Raw genomic sequence first — 20,330 nt, 5'->3', positions numbered from 1 at the left:
TTTTGCTGGTGTTATTTCAATAGTTATAAATATTATTTTAATGAAACTATTAACTTGACTAGTTGCTTGATTTTATATATTAATCTTATTGGATCCAACCTGATCTAGCTTTAATCAATCCAATTCGTGTTAGGGTTGAGCATTCAATATACTTGGTTCGGGTCTTGACTGATACCTCCTTGAGTTTGGGTTGGGCTTCGGTTGACCCTCAACCCTACAAGACCAGCCCGAGTTAGACTAATACCAGAAACAAAAAAGTGGTTAACTACTCCATGCAACCGTGCTTTCCAAGCAAATCAACCTGATAGAGGTGCCCAGATGGCCATCCAATATTGCTGTCCCACCTATGGAGGTGCCCACTCTCATATGGAGCTACATCACCACAATCATCACGTCTTCAGTGTTCTGAGGGAAAACTTCAGAGGGAGCGCTGGAAGCCTAGCTCCTTATATGGTGCTTTTCTTGGCTTTCATGGATGAAATCGTAACAGTTCATTTGGTATTATCTGTGATGAATGGATAGATAATGGTCTGAATTAAAGTCATAATGGTACACCCAGATCCATAGCTCAACTGGCAGACTGAGTGGAGATACCTCGTTTCAACACTTGAGGTCTTGGCATCGATCCCTAGCGGGGGTGGCTAACATGGAGTGTGTGTACTGACATGGGTGTGTACTAACAAGCTAACCCAAAAAAAAAAAAAGTCCTAATGGTGAAGTGTTCCAAATTTTGATGAAAGTGGTCTTCATGTATGGATCATCAATTACATGACTTGGATGTTCAAGAAAAGTGCTTCGAACATTACTGGAAGAAAACGTTGAAGGGATTGGGTACATGAGCATTGAGAAGAAAGCCTTTATATAAAATACCAAACGTAGCTTTTAGAACATGCCTGAGAGAGAGAGAGAGAGAGAGAGAGAGAGACCTTGCACATGTGCATACATACATCACTGGACCCTAGAACTGGGCCAAACTGAGTAACTCAGTGCGCTTAAGCATACTGAGTAAACTCTGTGGGGCCCACCATGGATGTATGTGTATTATCTACGCCGTCCATCCATTTTTCAAGATCATTTTAGGACATGATCCGAAAATTGAATCATATCCAAAGCTCAAGTGGACCACACCACAGGAAACAGTGGGAAGAATGATGTCCACAGTTGAAAACTTCCTAGGGCCCACAGTGATGTTTATTTGTTATCCAAACTGTTCATAATATCAATGAAAGTAAAAAAAATAAATCAGATTGATCCAAAACTTCTGTGGCCCTCAAGAAGTTTTCAATGGTAGGCCTTCAATTCACACTATTTCCTGTGGTGTGGTCCACTTAAGCTGTGTATATTCTTCAATTTTGGGCTCATGTCCTAAAATGAGCTGGTAAAACAGATGGACGGTGTAGATGAAAATCACAAACACGGTGGGCCCCACAACATACTGAGAATGCAAACAAAGTGAAAAATGTTTTAACTAGGTTATTATTATTATTTTAATAAAGAAGAGTCCTTTTTTGGGTTTAATAATATTAAACCAAAAGAAGTTTTTTCTTCTTCTTCTTCTTTCTTGTTTAACCACTTATTCAATTAACCTGAACACCACTGCAATCCTCTTAAAGATGGGCAATCAAACATGGCCCCACATGATAGGTAATCTACGTAATAACTAGAGCTACGCTATTATAATTACACGGACTGTCTATTTTCTGAGCAAAGATCTAATGGCTAGGATCATCCAATCAAAGTATTATTATTATCATTATTATTATTATTATCATTATTAATTAATTAATTAATTTATTTATTTTTGTGGGAGGGATCGACAATAAAAGTTGAACCTTGTATATCCAAAGAGATTTACTTTATAATGAATATGGACCGTATAGTTTTTAATGCCCTTTGTCAGACGGCAAGGATCATCAAATCAAGAGGGATGGAAACCAAAGGTGAGTCCGGCAGCGTGATTGATGGTTTGATAAGTGGCTGTAATCAATATGGATTGTTCAATATTGGATGCTTAGGATTATCATATCAGCGTATCTTAAGAGAGATGGAAAATCAAATATGGACCCCTTAAAGTGACTTTTCTTCTTCTTCAGGAATTAGCATTCATAGGTAGGCCCTACATGATGGACGGTCCACATCACCGATCTAACCTTCATAATCATAATCAATAAAAGTCGTTCATTCTTCCAACACCACTCAAACGGTTAGGATCATCATATTACAGTAAATTTTTATGAATAGGCAGTTAAAGATAGGCCCCACTTTTGAGAGATCCTAGACTAACAAATAAAGTGAAAATAAATGTTAAATGATAAATCCATAAACACGTTCTAAATGGTGTTAAATATTGGTAATATTATTGTTAATATTGCTGATATTATTGGTATTGCCAGCTCAAAGATACTGATGGTATTGGTAAGTTCAAACTTTCCAGATGTCGGGACAGCGAGAGCGCCTATTTCAACAGAAATTTAATAAAGAAAAATTCAAAAGAGGAAAAAAATCTTTCCATTTTGTTTTTAGATATGAGTTTGGGGATAGATTTTTGCACCTCAACTTTGTTTCCTATGGATGGATAGACCATAATGTATATCCATGTATACATGGATGGATGGATTATGCATGCATGTGTATTTATATATGTATATACATGCATGTATAGATGGATGGATCATGCATGTGCATGGGTGGATGAAATTATTACGCGTCTTTTTTTATTTATTTATAGCAATTATTTAATTCCTAAATATGCAAATACGTATATTTTGACATCTCCTAAGTACCATTGAGAAATTCCTCCATTTTCCACCATAAAAGCAAGCATTGCTTGAATTTTCATTGAAGAATTTCATCTTTTTCCCATGTTTCTCTAATGGTTCCCTCAGTCCATAATACAGTTTTGGATATTGGCGACATCAATACACGTTTCTGTAGCTATACAGGTAACAATACCGATATTATGAACATTAATTCTAGTAATAAATTGTTTTTCAAACAGAGTAAAATCCTTCCGGATAAACAAACCATGTCTACCAAGTTAGAAATTTGTACAAAACATTACATACTATTTTTTGTTTGGGCATTTTTTTAAAATCAATTCCACTGTGATTCTTGGGCCGCTTAGTTAAGCAAAACTACAACAAAAGAAAAACAAGAAACGGAAATGACTTTCAATTAAAAATTACAAAAATACCCTTACCACAAAATTGTGAACAATGCATAAGGGGTGGTAATGGGCTGGATTGCTATCAACCTGGCCCAACACTATAAGACCCAAGGTCCGATCCTAGCATGGGCACATCACAGTAAAAGTCCAAGCCCAAGCTTAAAAGCCATAGTTGGCCATGAGCTCAACCTGGCTGCATCCCAACTTCCCATGATGAATATTCATCGACCATCCCTTCATTATCTTTTTAAAAAAAAAGAAAGAAGAAGAAGAAGAAGACCATCCCTTCATCATGCGGACTGCACACGCCCACAGAAACAGACATTTAGAAACCTGAAAACTAAGGTGGACATGCAAGAAGCATGTGTTGCCTAACTGATTATTATCGGAACAGTGTAGTTAGAATAGAACATGTACACATGAAAACAGTCTGGGTTGGGCTGGGTCAGGTCAACTAAAATAACCTACAACCAAGCCAGCCCTAAAATTGATTGGGAATACATGCCGGTCCCTAGCCGGGTCCAAAGCTGAGCTGAGTGGGCTGCCTGACCCATTGCCACCCCCTAAAATACATGATAGGAAAGGAACAAAATTAACAGATGATGTAGAAAACGTGTAACATTTCTTTCTTCTTTGATCATGAGTACAATAAGTACAATATAGGTGTAAAACAAAGGAATGCCTGGAAAAAATCAATCTCATAAATTTCCTTTCCATATCTCACACACACACACACACACACACACACACACAAGAAAAAAAGGACCCAAAAAAAAAGGAGGCAGGTGGGTGCCCTGAACAACATGGCTGCTCTATTTCCCTATTTGAGGAGAAGAATAAATATGCTGCCCCATTACCATTGAATTCGCTTACAAACTACATCCGTATCAAGATATCCATTCATCCAAAAGGGTTCCACTTTCTGTGTCCCCCTCATGGGGTAATTCGAAAACCATGGGGGCTTTGTGATCTCCATTTTCATGATTATGATCAGGCGTCACCTCGACTTCTGTAAGATTTTTAACCAAGCATGCAAAAGAACTTCAGCTTTTATAAGGCTCTAACCTTTATTTGTCACGCACTTCTTTTTTCGGTAGTAAATCAGGTCTCCTGAATCTGAAATTGAACCTAGCACCTGCAAAGCCACACAAGCAACTGAATAACTTTGATGCAAGAGACAAGGAAACCGGTCATTCTTCACAGCGTGATAAATATCCCCAAGATTTTGAAAATTTCTCAATAATATTGCGAGAAATACACTAAACAATATTATTGTGAGATTTTCAAAATCTTGGCATATTTTAAAATATCGTGTTTTTATCTCGATATAAACTAAAAAAATTTAAGGAAAATATATTATCATTGAGTGCACCACACTTATTTTTTGTTATTTATTAATGGCTAGAAATTGTTATATGGTGTGGCCCACATGATAAGTAGATAGGGGTGATTTTTTGCATTTGATGATCCTCTTAGAGAGACCAACCTACTGGAAGGGTTGGATGTTATCCTCTGGTTGGACTGTACTTAGTGGTCCAACCGGCCAGATTTGAGACCTTCGCTTGCTAGCATGCCCACCTTCACGGGGATGTTAGCAACGTCCCCATAACTTTTCATTTACATGTGGGATACGTAGGCATTTACCAATTGGGACTGTTCATTCAATAGTACCATTGGGAGAAAGCCATGGTGCAAGAGTCACACCAACCAGATGATCGTAACTCTATGAACGAGGCCAATTTTTTTAACTGTATATTTTTCATGAGCCATAGATCACATGGTTAGACTCATCAAACCAAAGTGCTATTTTGAAATCATAAGCAACACAAAGTGGGGACATTGCTAATGTCCACATGAAGGTGGGGATGCTCGCAAAACCCATATTTAAATTTTATATGTATTCATAATTTACAATAAATATTTGTAAATATTTTTAATTTCAGTTAAATTTTTGTGATAATATCCTGAGAAAAACCTTAAAATTTGAAAATTCCCTTAAAATTTTCCAGGCTGGGAAATTGCCAAGAACGAGATTTGTCACCATGTTTTCCACATCATGTTCAGAAGACCTTTTCTCCTTTAGAAAGTGCTTGTGCATGAAGGACATGGATCTTTTGTATTGTTGCCCTTACATGATATGGTTTCAGCAGCTGAGGATGAGTATGATGACCAGAATTTGTGCCCACACCATTATCCATTATTTCTAATGTTGGGCCAGATAAACTTTTCAGATCATGTACGAGGCTTGCGAACAGATGATTTAAGAAAATAATACACCATCCAAACAAAGAGAAGGCCAAAAGATTGGATGGCTAGGATCTTCCAGTCCAAGAGATTACGAGTAATGGTCCATCAGATCAACGGCCTGGATCGCGAGCCATGGACCCCACTCGTACAAACACAAGGCCCAAAGATACAGTACATACCCTCAGTTTGGTGATCATATGATTCCCTCCCCCATAATTGTTGCAAAAATATTCTTTAGTTTATGCAAATGTGATAATGTATATACACCAATGAGACCAATCAATTACTGGTTCGGAGTTGATTTTGACATGTATTGCTTCAAAATATGCAAGAAAAAGAAATGAATAATGCAATTAAGGAGCTCATCCTTGACAAAGATTCAATAAAGTTGTCGATTTTTGTATTGGAAAAAGAAACAAGTAATTAGGAGGCAGTAAGTAATTTAAAAGAGACATTACCTCTAGAATTTCTTGAGAAGAATTTCAGTACCTCGTCAATTATTATAACCTACACAGGACATGCATTACTTTTAAGCACCAAGTTTAGAAATTTCAAACTGATAAACTTCAAATGGAAGCATGTAGCTTTGGAAAAAGATATGTCATGATGGTTAAGGTCCTCAGCAAATTGAAGTTCATCATGTGAACTACTAGAAAACAATAGAGAGGATTTGCAACATGCTAAGCTTTAGAGATTTGAATTCCACCATACCCTCCAATTAGATTTCAGCCCATGTTTCCTTTTCGACAGGAAATCATATTCGAATATAGTTATTTTCGATCTGATAACTAAAAGATTTAATTAAAAATGAAGATTGAAGAGCAAATAGCTAGATGGTTACGACATTGGCAGCTGAGATCAGAAGTCATCCATAACCACCCCTCTTTAGCCAGGATATGCACCTTAGAATTTGCTTCTTAGCAGTGAATAAAGGAAAACTCTAAAATTTGTCAATAAAAATAACTAAAAGCTTAAAACAGCATGTTACTTTTAATCACTAAGATCAGCCAATAAGCAAGCAAGTATTAAGTTCATTGAATTAAGAGTTGCAAAGAAAAAATTACTGACAGGAAAAGAAAGATAAAGAACAACAAGCCACTCTGCCCAAGACAATGGAGTAACCTGCAACACAGCATAGTAAACTTTCAAATGAGTTTTCTTCAAAAAGACAAAAAATCTCAGTGTAAACTAAGTAGAAAGAAGAATAGATGAATGAAAGAGGAAAAAATTACTCACAGAGAAAAGTATGGAAAGAGGTTCCACATACAAGATTAGCATATGAAGAATCATAGTGAGGACAATTGATGCGAGAAGCCATAAATTACTCCAGGGTGGAATTGTACTGAAAATAGAGAACGTTATACATCCACCATTAAGATGCAAATTTACTAGGTTGCATGAACATTCATTAGAAGAGTCATTAAACCACATGATGCTAGGGTTTATAACATGAACAGTGACTGAATAATCGATACAAGGTAAGTCCACTTTCCACGGAGAAAAGGAATTGTAACAAAGATGATGCACACCAAATACCTAGCTTAGCACAGTAAATGATGATGGAATCTGATATAGCCATAAAATACATATTATCAGCTTATGTTGCAGATTTGAAAAGGCCTTATTCACTCCATGTGGAATTTTACAGGAAGTGCTGGCATGTCCATGTGCAATGGTGATACCATTTAAAAACAAACTAACTAACAAACAGTGTTTTCATTTCACGCATCCATAACTGAAGACGGTAATACACCATTGAGGCATTCACATCAGGTTACCTGGCTCAATGTAAGTTTCACAGAATATTCATAAACAGAGTGATGGGGACATCAGACGCCCGCGCCCCCCCCCCCCCCACATACGCACGAAGAAGGAGGGCCCCACCTTTGATCTGGTTCGATGGCGACGTCCAGGGAGGGCCCCCTAGCTAGAAGACGGAGTTTTGACGATAATCAAATAAAGCCCATCATGGGATCTCATGATCGGGGCCCACTAGTCGGATTAAGTTCATATTTTAGGTTTTGCTTATTTAGAACATCATGAACGCTTTAGATTTCTTTGTTTGATTTTTATTTTAGTTTACTTCATCGCCAAGTAATAGGTTGCGTACATGGCGCGAGTTTAGGGGTATAGGGTTTTCCCTATAAATAGGTATCCTTTGTAGTTCTTTTGAATTGATTGAAGTTGAATAAAAATTCTTGTGTGGTTTTTCTGCTCTCTGAGTTTTTAAGTTGTCGAAAAATTAAAGTGGGTGCGAAGCCTTCCCTTTTCGAAGAGCTAATATTAAAGTGGGTGCAAAGCCCTCCCTTTTCGAAGGGTTAACTACTGTGGTGCGAAGCCACGTTTATCCCAATCCACCCCTCCATCTTATTTCATCCATCCTTCGATCATCGTCGCCTCAAATCCACTTGTTTTGCAGCTGTTTGTCTTTCTACAGTCTGTTTCCAAAATTTGGCTCTGCAGGAGGGCTGAAACTTCGACGGAGCACCGCGCCTTAACCGTATGTCGGATCGGCATCAAATTTGGAGGGTTTGGAGACCCCCCTGGCCGACCAAGGCCAAGAAGTCTCTTTTGGGATTCGGGCCTCCTTCTGCGGCCCTCTACTGCACACGTGCGTCAGTACCCTGCCCCGCTGCCCGCACGCGGGATTTGTTCTAGGTTCAGGATTTCCTTCTCTTTTCCTTTTTTCTTACCTAGTTTCCTAACCCTAATCCTAGTTTGCATTATCTATAATTTGTTTCGCCTTTTTTTCTCATCCTAGGGTTCCTCGAATTGAAATTGGGGAATCCCTTGGATTAGGGGCTGATTACTGTGCATGTGTGGCTGAATTCTATTTCCCTTTGAGTATCGTTTGGCTTATAATTTTTATTGTTCTAGCCCTAGCCTGTATAGGCCTGGACCCGTATAGATTCCCCTTAATTAAATGTTTGGACTTTCATGTGGGATATGGAATTAGTGTAGTTGTTTTTGAACTAATGTGATCTTAAGCCTGAATTCTTGCACATCATATTTGAATTTCATGTCCTGCATCATAGAGACACACCTATGAAATAATGTTTGCATGGACAACTTCCACACAACCAGACGTGCATATGCAAGTGCATGCACAAATGTGTAGCATAGATGTTACATGTTGGAGAGAATGTCAAATAATGCAGATGAAGAATAATTGAAAGCAAGGAAAAGGTACTAGAGCAACATCATGAAGGAGGGACACGCCTTTTTTATTTTTAAAGATGAGGGACATGGGGACTAACCCTGAAGACATGAATGGAACCAATATAGTTTATTTACATCTCTTCACCAAAAAATTAAAATAAAAAAATCAAATAGTCTCTTGAATAAAAGGATTAAAAATCATAAAGAAGCATCATGAAACTACAAGGGATTGATTTTCACTTACAAAAGTGATTGATTTTCACTGAGATTATTTAATGCATTAAACATCTCAACAACAACAAGCACTGTCATTGATACAGTTGACGGATGCCGATCACCAAATATACTGCACGGATATGTTGTTTCTCTAGTTGAACAAGTATCAAAGTTAACCTGTGATCAACAAAAGGGAAAAATAACTGTTCGTAAGCTCAAATCAATTGAAGTAGCTACTCAGGGAACAAACACAGCCATTGACACAGTTGAGTCAAGTTTGCCTATAAATCAGTTTTGATTGAATCTCATAAAAGCCCAACCAAGAAAAATAAAAATTCCCGATCAACAACACACAACATTTGGTTGAGAACTAAAAAAAAAGACACGAGAAGACTTGTTTGAGAATGTCTTGACATGCACCACAAACTCAAAACAGTTGTGGTCAAAAAGACATTTGACTTGACCAAGTTGCACCAACTTGTAACCAGTTCAAGTATCAATAGTCTCAAGCTTTTAAAACCTGACCTACAACAGTCCATATTCCTGCATGCATAAATTTTGTCATATATTGGTAACATCCAAACAGGCTCAACGCCATGTGCGTTTTCAGTTCCTATCCATGGTTAGCTTTACTGGTTATTAGTGAATGATTTGCTCAACACCGCTCCAATGAGAAATGCCTATAACATTCTTTCTTTTTATTGGTCATGAAATCAACATCCTTCATCCACTCATATAGTACTAATGAGTGCCCCACCAATATTGGAATGAGTGAAGAGAAATCCCAATTGTTTGGGATTCAAATTCAGACCCTCCATCCATACAGAAAACAACAGTGAAAACAGGTTAAATGCTCTCTCTACTACGTTATGATTTCATAGTCATCTGCTTCTACCTACCATCTTTCCTTTCTTTGATCATATATTTAATGCCCACTAGCCTATGTGAGTCATGCCCAATAATAATACACTGACATTCTTTTAGTTTTGAATCATTTGTGAGGCTCTGCCATGTTCAATTCCAAAACCTGGTAAAAGAGGAAGGTTGATGTCTGGTTGGCAGCCAATAATAGAATTTTTGCCAATCTAGAGCATTTAACAGCCTACTTCAAATGGATAGGAGAAAGGCTTAGATGATGGTGGTGATCATTTTTCTGACCTTTATATATCTAGAGCAGTTTTACAATGCTTAGACTGAGGGTTCTGTACAGTGCTGCAGTTTTTAGTTCATACCAGGGGGTTTCATGGTCCAATGATCCAAGGCGTTGAAATCAGTGTGCAGTCCATGGACCCAATCCCCATAATGAATAGTCTATCTATTTAATTTCCACTCTTTTCTTTTCTTTCCCTTTATTATTATTATTATAAATTTTTTGGTATTTCCTTGCTTGGCATCTAGCATACCAATGGTTAGGATCGTTAACAACAAGCCCAGCTTTGTACAAACTGAAAACCCCAGCACACTCTAAAAACACAGACTGAGCATTGTATAATACCTCATGAATCTATATTCATTAAAATTAACAATTTCTTACTCCACTATTAGTAGAGAAACCAAGTACATGGGAAAGTAGCAGCTTACCAAATCATAATATGGTAATTTGGGACCATTATTAGAATAAACAAACCACCATATGTACCCAACGATAGTCGCAAGACCAACATATGCTGCAACAACCAAATAAGAAGGTAAGGTACCTAATCTTTAGTAGAAAATTTCAACAACATATATTTAGTGATGCAGATATGGCTGACTTTAGGAAACATTTAAATGGTGATATAATACAAACATGGTTTATAGAGAGTGTAGACATGATCATACAAGCTGAATCTGAAGATTGAACCCACCATGCAAGGTGATTGGCTTAGAAAGGTTATACCAAAATGAATAGTTCACATGGACACCTTACAAAAAGCTCAGGCTACACGGCTGGTAGACCCAGGTAAGGCTTCAGCCTAGAACCAAGATGGGTTTTTCTTTTTTTTTTTTTCTTTTTCTTTTTTATTTTTTTTTAATTTTATTTTTTTTATTTTTAATATAAGCTTTTTTGATTGATAGATGGAATTTTACACGAGCTTCGGGCAGACCTAACTACAAAAAGGGGTGGGGTCCGCCTATCGTAAGAACAAAAAGAAATCTGAAACTAGTGCTCCCTAAGGTTGCCCAATCCCACCCTGTCGAGGAAAATGAGCCCTTTGGTAATCTGCGGCGGGTCCCTAGGTGAATTGAAGATGATCCGGGACTGAGAAGCGCTGCCCCTTCTGGCTAAATCATCTGCAACCGCATTCGCTTCTCTGTGGATGTGGGAGATGAAGATTTCCAAGTCAGCCGATATCCTCAGAATCCTGGACCACTAGTAGCTCAAGGCCCATGGGAGAGACGAGGTCCTCTAAAGGATATCCACAATCGCTTTGGAGTCACTTTCAATCTCTACTTTGGTGCAACCTAGATCCACACAGAGGGAGAGGCCCTCCCAAATGGCACTGATCTCGGCCTGAGAGTTGGAACCGAAACAGTAACCGGAAGTGAAAGCAAACAGAAACTCACCATCACTGTTCTTGCCCACGCCGCCACCCCCAGAAGGGCCCGGGTTCCCCAGATGTTCACTTCTTTAGTTGTCTCTGTTTCCATCATTTGAGCTATTAAATAGTCCTGTATCCTATTATCTTAATGTGTGGCTCACTATGAGGGATTTCCTCACAGATGTTCTTTTCTCCGAGTTTAAGGAATTTCTTTGCATGGATGAGGGTTTGACATGGTCTTGAATATCGTGTCATATTAGCTGATGTGAGTGTGTCGTATCCATATCAGCCAATGCTAGTACCCAAAATGGGGGTGAAATGGTACAACCTTTGGTGACCGTATTGGCAGATATGGAGCGTATTGGTACCAATACACCCGCCCCATATTGGTCATGGGTTGAAATGCATACAATGAATATTTGTGTGCAAATCGTTTATGGATTTGCAATGTATACAAGGAATACTTTCCATTTATTTTTTAATTTTCTCATCTCCTTTTCTTCATTTCAAACATAGAGGTAACTTAAAACCACTTATTTCAAGATGTACTAGATGTACTTTTAGATCCGAGGAGGGGAGGATATGGGGTATGGATTGCAATAGTAGCATGCGGGCACCAGATGTACCTTTAGATCCGAGGATGTATAGTGAGACGAGAGGCACACAAAGGAAACTGAAGGAAATGTTTGGTGGAGGGGATGTGAGGAAATTTATTGCAAAGCTTTTATTTATGATCACATTCCCACAAATGTGGCAGTGAGCCAGCATTTGAAGAATATAATCAGTGTAGTGTGGAGGTGAGGGTGTGGTGCTACCTATGCCCCGTGAGATAATGGAGAAAATTTTATATGAGTACGTAGAGATGCGACGTTATTGGACGGGTATCGTCAGTCATGAGTGAAGGACGACCGCACCGTGATATGACGGGTGGATTAGACCGATAAGAATGTCTGATGCAGGACAATTAACCACTTGCTCTAAAAGCTTGAACTGATAGAGCATGGCGAATTAATCCCTTTATCTCATAGACCAGGGCCCACATTGCATGAGTTAGGACCTAGGCCGAACCCCCCTCGTGGGCCCCACATCACATGGGTGGGGCCTGCCTCACACGAGCCACCCGCCTCACACAGGCCACCCACCTCGAGTGTGTCCCTGCTAAGGTGTTCCGTAACAGTAACGGTGGCCGTAACGGCCACCATCGTTAGCTTTACGATACGGGGCATAATAGTTATTACGGCCCCGTAACGGCCATTAAGGTCTCTTTTTTTATTTTTTTTAATTTATTGAAAAAACCCTCGAAAAACGTTTATCTGCCCTATGATGTTGATTAAAAAGTATGAAAAACCTGCATGTCTTGTAATAGACCATTACGGGGCTATTATGGCCTTTATAGTATATGTAGTCTGACGTTAACGGCAATTACGCACCATTTTTTTCCATAATGATTGTTACAGCCGTTACGACCCTGTAACGTATAACGGTTGCCACCGTTACCTTTATATGTAATGGCCTTTACGACACACCATGGTCCCCACATCCCACAGGCTACCCCACTCGAGCCTGGTGTGAAAATGCCCCTGCATTAATCACTCCTGGTGAGGAGTCTCAAACACAAGACCTCCCGCTATAATACTACTTTGATGTAGGACAACTAACCACTTGCTTTAAAAGCTTGAACTGATAGAGCATGGCGAATTAATCATTTCATCTCATAGCCCATGCCCCACATCGCATAGGTTAGGACCTTGGCTGAACTCCCCTTGTGGGCCCCACATCACATGGGTACCGTCTCACACGGGTTGCCCACCCCGAGTGTGTCCCCACATCTCACAGGCTACCGCACTTGAGCCTAGTGTGAAAATGCCCTTCCATTAATGTCAATCATAAATTTTATGGCTACTGTAGGGGACATAAGATGTTCTTAAAGTCCATAAATGACAGTGATAAGATAAAAAAAATAAAATGCAGATTACATCTATGGACTGATGCACGATGACATGAAAGATGTTGGAAAGAACACTGTGCAGTTTGTTACAGACATTGGGAGCAAAATTGTGAAGGCATGGAACGATATAATGAAGAAGTATCATTGATGAGGACATCACGTCACCTACACCCTTACGTACGTATCAGAGGAGGAAGCGGGCCGCGTCGATTTCCCTGTGGCTAGGCGAGTACCCGTGATCGTGCTGAAGACCCATATGCATGTGCGAGCATCGAGAAGACCCTACACTGGGAAGATGCACATGGGCTGCTTTATGGAGTGATCCAGACCGTTGGATCGGAGGGACGCATCGATCAGGCCATCGGATCGCATGGATCACATGATCGGGCCATTGATCGTTGATCGTGCACATCAGTTTTAGACTTTATCATATTTTAGATTTTAGTTTTTGATTATTTTATATTTGGACACATTATGAGTGTTTTAATTGATTTTATTTAGACTAGATATTTTTGTTAAAGTTTACAAGACGGGAATTTTTGTAATTTTTGAAACTTCTTGGATCTATAAAAAGAGGGGCGTGTAACCTCTCCCATTGAATTTCGTGATTAAAAAAAAAAGAGAAAAGCTCTTGCTTTCTTCTCCCATCTTCATGCGAAGATACTTCCATGCGATTTGGAAGGAAGATCGGTGTGAGGTTAGTTTTCATCAATGGAGGTGCGAGGTCTCCATCTATTCCCACACTGTCTTCTTTTTTCTTCCCTATCCAGGTATTTCCTTCAGATTCTTAATACTCTCATCTCAAATCTTCGTCTTCTCCCAAACCCAACTTTCTCATACCCATCCGCAATCCAAACCCTAACCCTAAACCTAAAATTTCCAAATTTTCTACTTTCCCAAATTACCCAAACCCTAATTTTCACCCTAGGTTGTATTAAGTTTCCTATTTCGAAATAGACTATAACCCTATGCTAATTGGATGTCCTTACATCCATTAGATCCTAGTTTTTTTTTCCATTTATAATTAATGATATTAAGTTACAATGTTGGTAGCTTAGGTTAGGATTATGTATGATTTTCTTTTGATTATCATGATATTTGTGATGATTATAGCGATGCTTGTGTTTTTTTTTTTTTTTTTTTAAATAAATATCTTAATTTGGCTATTTGATCTCACATGTTACTCAGTTCATGCATCGATCCTGCATCAACCATAATACCATTTGAACTGAACTCCCTGTGCAACCCATTGCACAGATCTCATGTTGGAGGCGACATGCGATAAGCTTTTAGTAAATGTCGTTATTATTGATGCATGATTGATCACAACCTTTATCTACAACCACACCTGTTTACTATCTGAGATGTGCGCAAGGTGTGGTGAGGATATAGTGTGGTCAGAGGCGATGCGGTTCGCCACATATTATAATGCCCTAAATAGCGCCTCTTAAAACACAAGCATGGGCTATGAGAGCTTTTCAACTATGGAGTACACGAATTGGAATAAAAGTATCAAGAGATTAGCTTGGAGAATTGACGAGCTTGTATTGATCAGCGCATTCGGAGAATGCTTGTGCGGTGTGGTGGGTGTTCTGGAGCCCATATATGTAGTGCTGAGGATGGTAGATAATGAGATATATCTATCAATGTGATCCTTGTATGTGTCCATGTAGTTAACGAAAAATGCAATCTAGGCTAAAGACCCCAAAGCATATAAATCGGTGCATGCAATAATTGATGACTATTGGGAAAGGAACCTTTCGCACCCATTTCATTAGGCTGGTAAGTGGTTAAGTGATTTATTTTTTATCGCCTATATGCTTCAGTACTTTACTACTTCACATAGCTAGCATGTATGGCAATTTTACTGTACTGATATGTAAATATTTGCACCATATTGGGTTTCAGTGTATTTCTTGAATCCTAAGTACCACTACAGTCAGGGACTTTATGAAGATTGAAGGCAATACCTTGAAGAGGGTTGTGCATGAGGTGTATGATAAGCTATTCCCACATTGTTCGGGGAAAGGAAACTTTCGTAACAAGGCAAACATGTTCTACACTTACCTTTTCTCCCACTTCATCAAAACTTTTATACTCACAGTTAATGCTAAATGACATCAACAAATTGTTAAATTCCATGATGCTATGAGAATGTTTGGGTGCAAGGCCGCAGTAAGGGCGATGGGTTAAATGATGGCATGTGAGTTACTGCATTAGTTACCTCTTACAACTTAAAAGTTAGTTTTCATATTTTAGTAGTAAATGTGAAACTAAGGAGAAAATTATCTATTTTGTAGGCAAATGGCAGGCCAGGTATTGGAGTGATTGCGAGACTTTGCAGTGGTTGACTGTCCGTGTGCTCTCACAGACGGTGTCCTACTCACCCTGTGAAAGAAATTGGAGCACCTTCTCTTTCATTCACACAAATAAGCACAACTGATTGAACTATAAAAGGCTTCAAAAGCTAATGAATTGCTAATGTATTGCTACTACAACATGATGCTCTGAGAGAGGCTGTTACGCACGAAAGAGAGAAGAAAAGCACAGGACCTATTGGACTTGATGACGATCAGTCAACACGCATATGCCGAAGATGATATAGAGGGCCCACTTTACGATTGAGTTAGGTCAGATGATTTGGACACTTCCAATGGGCGACTAGAGCTGCATGTAGCAGAGGAGGCAGCATTGTAGGGGATTGATATTGACGCTTATGTATAACAAGCAAGATCTCCTGACGAAGCTATTGACCAATTGATGAGGAGTCCAGAGAGCAGCCCGTGACAATCACTATCACATGGGACACATGGTGGCGAGACTTTTATCCAACACTGAAAGTGAGACAGAGAGATGCGGTTGATGATGAGGGTGATGGTGACTCCGATGATAGTAGTGACAATGGTGGTGGCAGCAACAGCGACGGTGAAACTCATCCCGAAGTCAGTCTCAGAGGCCTTTTAGTCCGTTCACTAAGGAAAGGGATTTTGATCATACCACTCAGTGCATTGACCATGGTTCTCACCTAGAAGAACCACGACCCATGTTGTTATTAATAAAACACATACGCATAAAAAGCTGCTGAAGAAGTAAACCTAGAAGCTGACAGATTTAGAGTTGACATGCTCGTTGGTGAGAGGCGAGGTGGCTCCAGTTGTGGATCACAGATGAGGGATGGTAGCTTGAGTTCTATGCCACGGTATGGATATGGATTAGAGGCATAGGAGAGTAGCTCGAGTTCTGTGTTATAGTATGAATATGGATATTGACCTAATCGATATGCGGTGAGCGATTCTAGCAGTTACAACACATCATTTTTCGACTATGGCCAGGAGTTCACTTTTGCATATGGGCAAGGATATAAGCAGCAATATAAATATGGCCAACAGTATGGCACTTAGGAGCTACATGTGTCCACCTCAAATCCATATTAGCCTTAGATTGTGACGATTAAGCAGTACCTAGGGATGGACGTATTGATTCAGTTTAGAGATGATGAATACCGACGTTATGTCAAAGAGTATCTTCACTGGTACCATTCTACTATGACCTACGCAGAGTACCGTCGTTTTATGCTTCTTTTTCTTTTGAATGTATTGTTTGTGTTTCCATACATGTCTTCTTACATTTATAAATTATATGAGTAGACTTTGAATCTATTTGCATCAGTTCAGTTAAACAACACATAGTTTAGGACCCTATACAAAGGAAACCTATTATGTGCACTTATTTTTTGTGATGTTATGATTTAAAAGTGTGTATTAATGTACGTTTTAACAATCCCTGAAGTTTCATTGAAAAATTCGGCCAATTTCCCAATGTTTCCCCATGTTTCCCAAGAAGTGTGATAAATTTCTCGATACAAATGATATATTCCATGCGATAACCGATATGTATCTGTATCCCAAGGGTGTAATACGTAACACGATACTGATACAGTAAACATTGGTTAGGAGAACAACACAATATTTGAGTGGCAATCGACAATAAAAGCAAAGTGGATTGTTTCAAGGAAAATCGGAAAAGGGGTAAACCACCATTGTCTTCTTTGTTTTGTTGTATTTTAGCGTAAGAGGCTCTAATCCACCAAATCATACCTAACTTATGTTTGATTGGTATTATCTAGTTGATTTTTCCTAAAATTTTACGTTATTTATTTATTTATTTTTTTTGTTGATTTTCAACAAATTAGGCACATATTAAACATAAAAATTGGTGATTTTTGCACAATTAAATGACATATCTCATACACTTTGGGGGCACTACCAGTGAAATAAGTAGGGCAGGATAGCTCACCTCTTACACCCTTCACCCACACCGCCAACCATACCAAATTTTGTTCTTGGATTAAGTTGATATTACATGCATATAATTGCCTATCACAGTAAGCTGTTAATTGAATACATGATCATTGTGATTGTGATTTAATCATGGATATTTTAATTAAAACTGTGGCGATTCTCTTGAGGTTTGATTGAAAATAAGGTATGTAACAAAAGTTACAAAATCCATTACGATAAAACTTGATAATCGACCAAACAATTTTTATTTCCCAAATGCTTTAACAATTAGAAGTCAAAGCATTGTTTATAGATTCGGTGACTCGGACCAACTCGCCCTAAACTCTCTCTCTCTCTCTCTCTCTCTCTCTCTCTCTCTCTCTCTCCTTCAACATCGGTGGTGTATGACTTGGCGGTCATTTGAATGGGAAAGCTATGGGTAATGGGATCTTGAAGAGGGTGATTTTAGAGGATCTATGGTGATTTTTTTCTGGGATTTTCATAAATTTTTTTGGAGGTGTTTACCTCTTCTCATACTGGAGTGACCAGTGATCCAAGTAACATTGAGTGTGATTTCATTATATTTCCAGATATTAATTAGTGATAATTGAGAATATGAGATAACTCATCCCTGAATGTTTGCAAAAACGGCTCAGTTGACATTGTAAATTCTAAAGATGATATGGAGATCCGACGAGAGACCAAGCTTAAGCAAATGATGTTTAAAGAAAAAGTGGGAAACGAGATGTGTAAAAACTAAAAGACCTATGAGACAGCTAACAAAATTCTCAAATAAGTGGATAAGATTCAAATGGTGAATCCTATCTTGTCTCTGGCTGCCACTGGTGCAGGAGACTTCTAACTTTTACTAAGGTGAAAAGCCTAGATGACGCAAGTCCCAAAAAAAAGGGAAAAGAAAAGAAAAGAAAAAAGCCATGCATGCACGTAGAACAAATTAATCAATTTTGAAAGGTCGTTGTAAATCTAGCTTAAAATAAATAAAGTGCTGGGGGAATCTGCATGATTTGGATGCAAGCCAAGGAATACAATGCCTGCCATGAGATGCCAGAGTGTATATAACGGAATCACTATAAAAATAACCTTTAAAATTACCTCCAATAACCAAATAACGGAAAAATAACCACCCTGTCACCACAGCTTCATTAATCTGCAGATTCAACAAAATAAATAAATAAATAACAGAATTATAAAGCTTACAAGAAGAAAAATTGCAAGTTTCTAATTTCTTATTAATTCTTACATTGCACGAGAGGTCAACATTCACCAAGGAAACAGACGCTACTTTTCACTTAAGGGTATTATCTATTATGGTGATTATCGATTTACTTTTAATACAATGAGCCAGTGCGCCCAAACATGTCTGCATTTCACTTCATCGTTTCTTTCAAATGATTAGAGTAGGACAACTTGACCTAGCACACCAACATATTTGTTTAGGAATTGGAGATCTCTGATCATCCTTGGTCTTTGCAATAAGATCCGAGAGGAAAAATCTCCAGCATTGTCAAAACTTCAGGATCTGAAATACAACAGTATGACCTAGAACCCTGTCCCTACCTCCAATCCCAAACCTTGAACCCTGTACATGATATCTCATACTCTGAGCTTTGGATCTATAACCCCAAATCCAAAGTCTAGAAGCTTAAACATAAAAAGGGAACATCATCCAAACATAAAACCTAGACCCTAGATCTACTAAGATGTGAAATGTGAATATTATCTCTTTCAGCATAATGGGAGTTTAGTCCCTTTTCATTTTTTTTCCTTGTGTGCGTGCGCGCAAGTGTTAGGGGTTTCACCCCAATGACCAGTTAATAACGAGATTTGAGTTTTTTCTTCATCATGATTTTTTTTTTTTTTGATGATACCATTGATGGGTATTTTTTAACCTGTTGGAATGATCTTTCATACCAAGAGAGGCTTATGCTAATAATAACAATAACGAAGAACAACAACATGAACAAGCAGCAGTGGCGGTGGCGGCCATAGCTGCTGCAGCCGCCATAGGTTTTGTTTGCCTTATAAGAGTTTCAATTCTATTGGTTTGTTCACTGATAGTTTGTAAGTATATATTCGTACAATTATTTTGTTCTACTAGCTGGGCTACTTGATAACAACTAGCTAGTCCGTCTTGCCCTTTTTTGGAGCATCTGAAATCCTTCTCCCCTCTCCTCTTCGGCAAAAATTGAAGAATTTAAAACCAAATTCTCCTCCACTCTTGATCAATTCCACTCATTGTATTTCTTTGCCGGTAATTTCCTGCCATGGATTCTTAGCAGTAGTAGTAGCATGGAGTACAACAACACTGACAATAACAATAACAATGATGATAATAATAATAACAACATACTCAATGATTTTCCTACTTAGGCTACCCATTTAGGACACATTGGGAGATAGTATAGGTATGGATCCACATTAAATATCACTCTTTCATACCTTTTTAAATATATATATATATATATATATTATTATTATTATTAAGAAAGTAAAAGAAGTTCACTATAAATCTATTAAAACACACTCGCACACTCACGCCACCATAGTGGGATTTCACCGCAATGGGTACTTGAACCCATGACCTCGTGTTGAAACTCTTGTAAGTCTACCACCAAGGCATGAGTAAGGACCCCACTGGTAGTGATACCAATAACACTGGTAGTATCAGAAATTCCAGGTATCAACAATGTACCATGAAGTATCGCCAATGTATCGATATCGCCAATGTTTTCAACTGTGTAAATTCCAGGTGTTGCTTGTATTACCGATGT

At 38.5% G+C, this 20,330-nt stretch overlaps 1 protein-coding gene across 5 annotated transcripts in view; it reads right to left on the bottom strand.

Moving 5' to 3' along the window:
- Positions 1–3,771: 3,771 nt before the first annotated feature.
- Positions 3,772–20,330, bottom strand: part of LOC131218904 (calcium-transporting ATPase 3, endoplasmic reticulum-type) — a 185,127-nt gene continuing 168,568 nt past the window's right edge. The window contains exons 28-34 of one of the 5 annotated variants that reach the window (XM_058213782.1): positions 18,652–18,706; positions 10,370–10,455; positions 8,817–8,965; positions 6,681–6,755; positions 6,482–6,535; positions 5,872–5,920; positions 3,772–4,301 (exon numbers count right to left, since the gene is read on the bottom strand). In XM_058213782.1, the coding sequence (XP_058069765.1) occupies positions 5,914–5,920; positions 6,482–6,535; positions 6,681–6,755; positions 8,817–8,965; positions 10,370–10,455; positions 18,652–18,706 (426 nt within the window). In that variant the 3' untranslated portion in view covers positions 3,772–4,301; positions 5,872–5,913. Of the gene's footprint in view, positions 4,302–5,871; positions 5,921–6,481; positions 6,536–6,649; positions 6,756–8,816; positions 8,966–10,369; positions 10,456–18,651; positions 18,707–20,330 lie in introns of those variants that run through there. The other 4 variants (XM_058213781.1, XR_009157918.1, XR_009157917.1 and 1 more) reach the window with 4 other exon arrangements.

The sequence above is a fragment of the Magnolia sinica genome, chromosome 11 (genome assembly GCF_029962835.1).
Source record: "Magnolia sinica isolate HGM2019 chromosome 11, MsV1, whole genome shotgun sequence".
NCBI lineage: Eukaryota > Viridiplantae > Streptophyta > Magnoliopsida > Magnoliales > Magnoliaceae > Magnolia > Magnolia sinica.
This window is presented reverse-complemented; position numbering and strand designations above follow the sequence as displayed.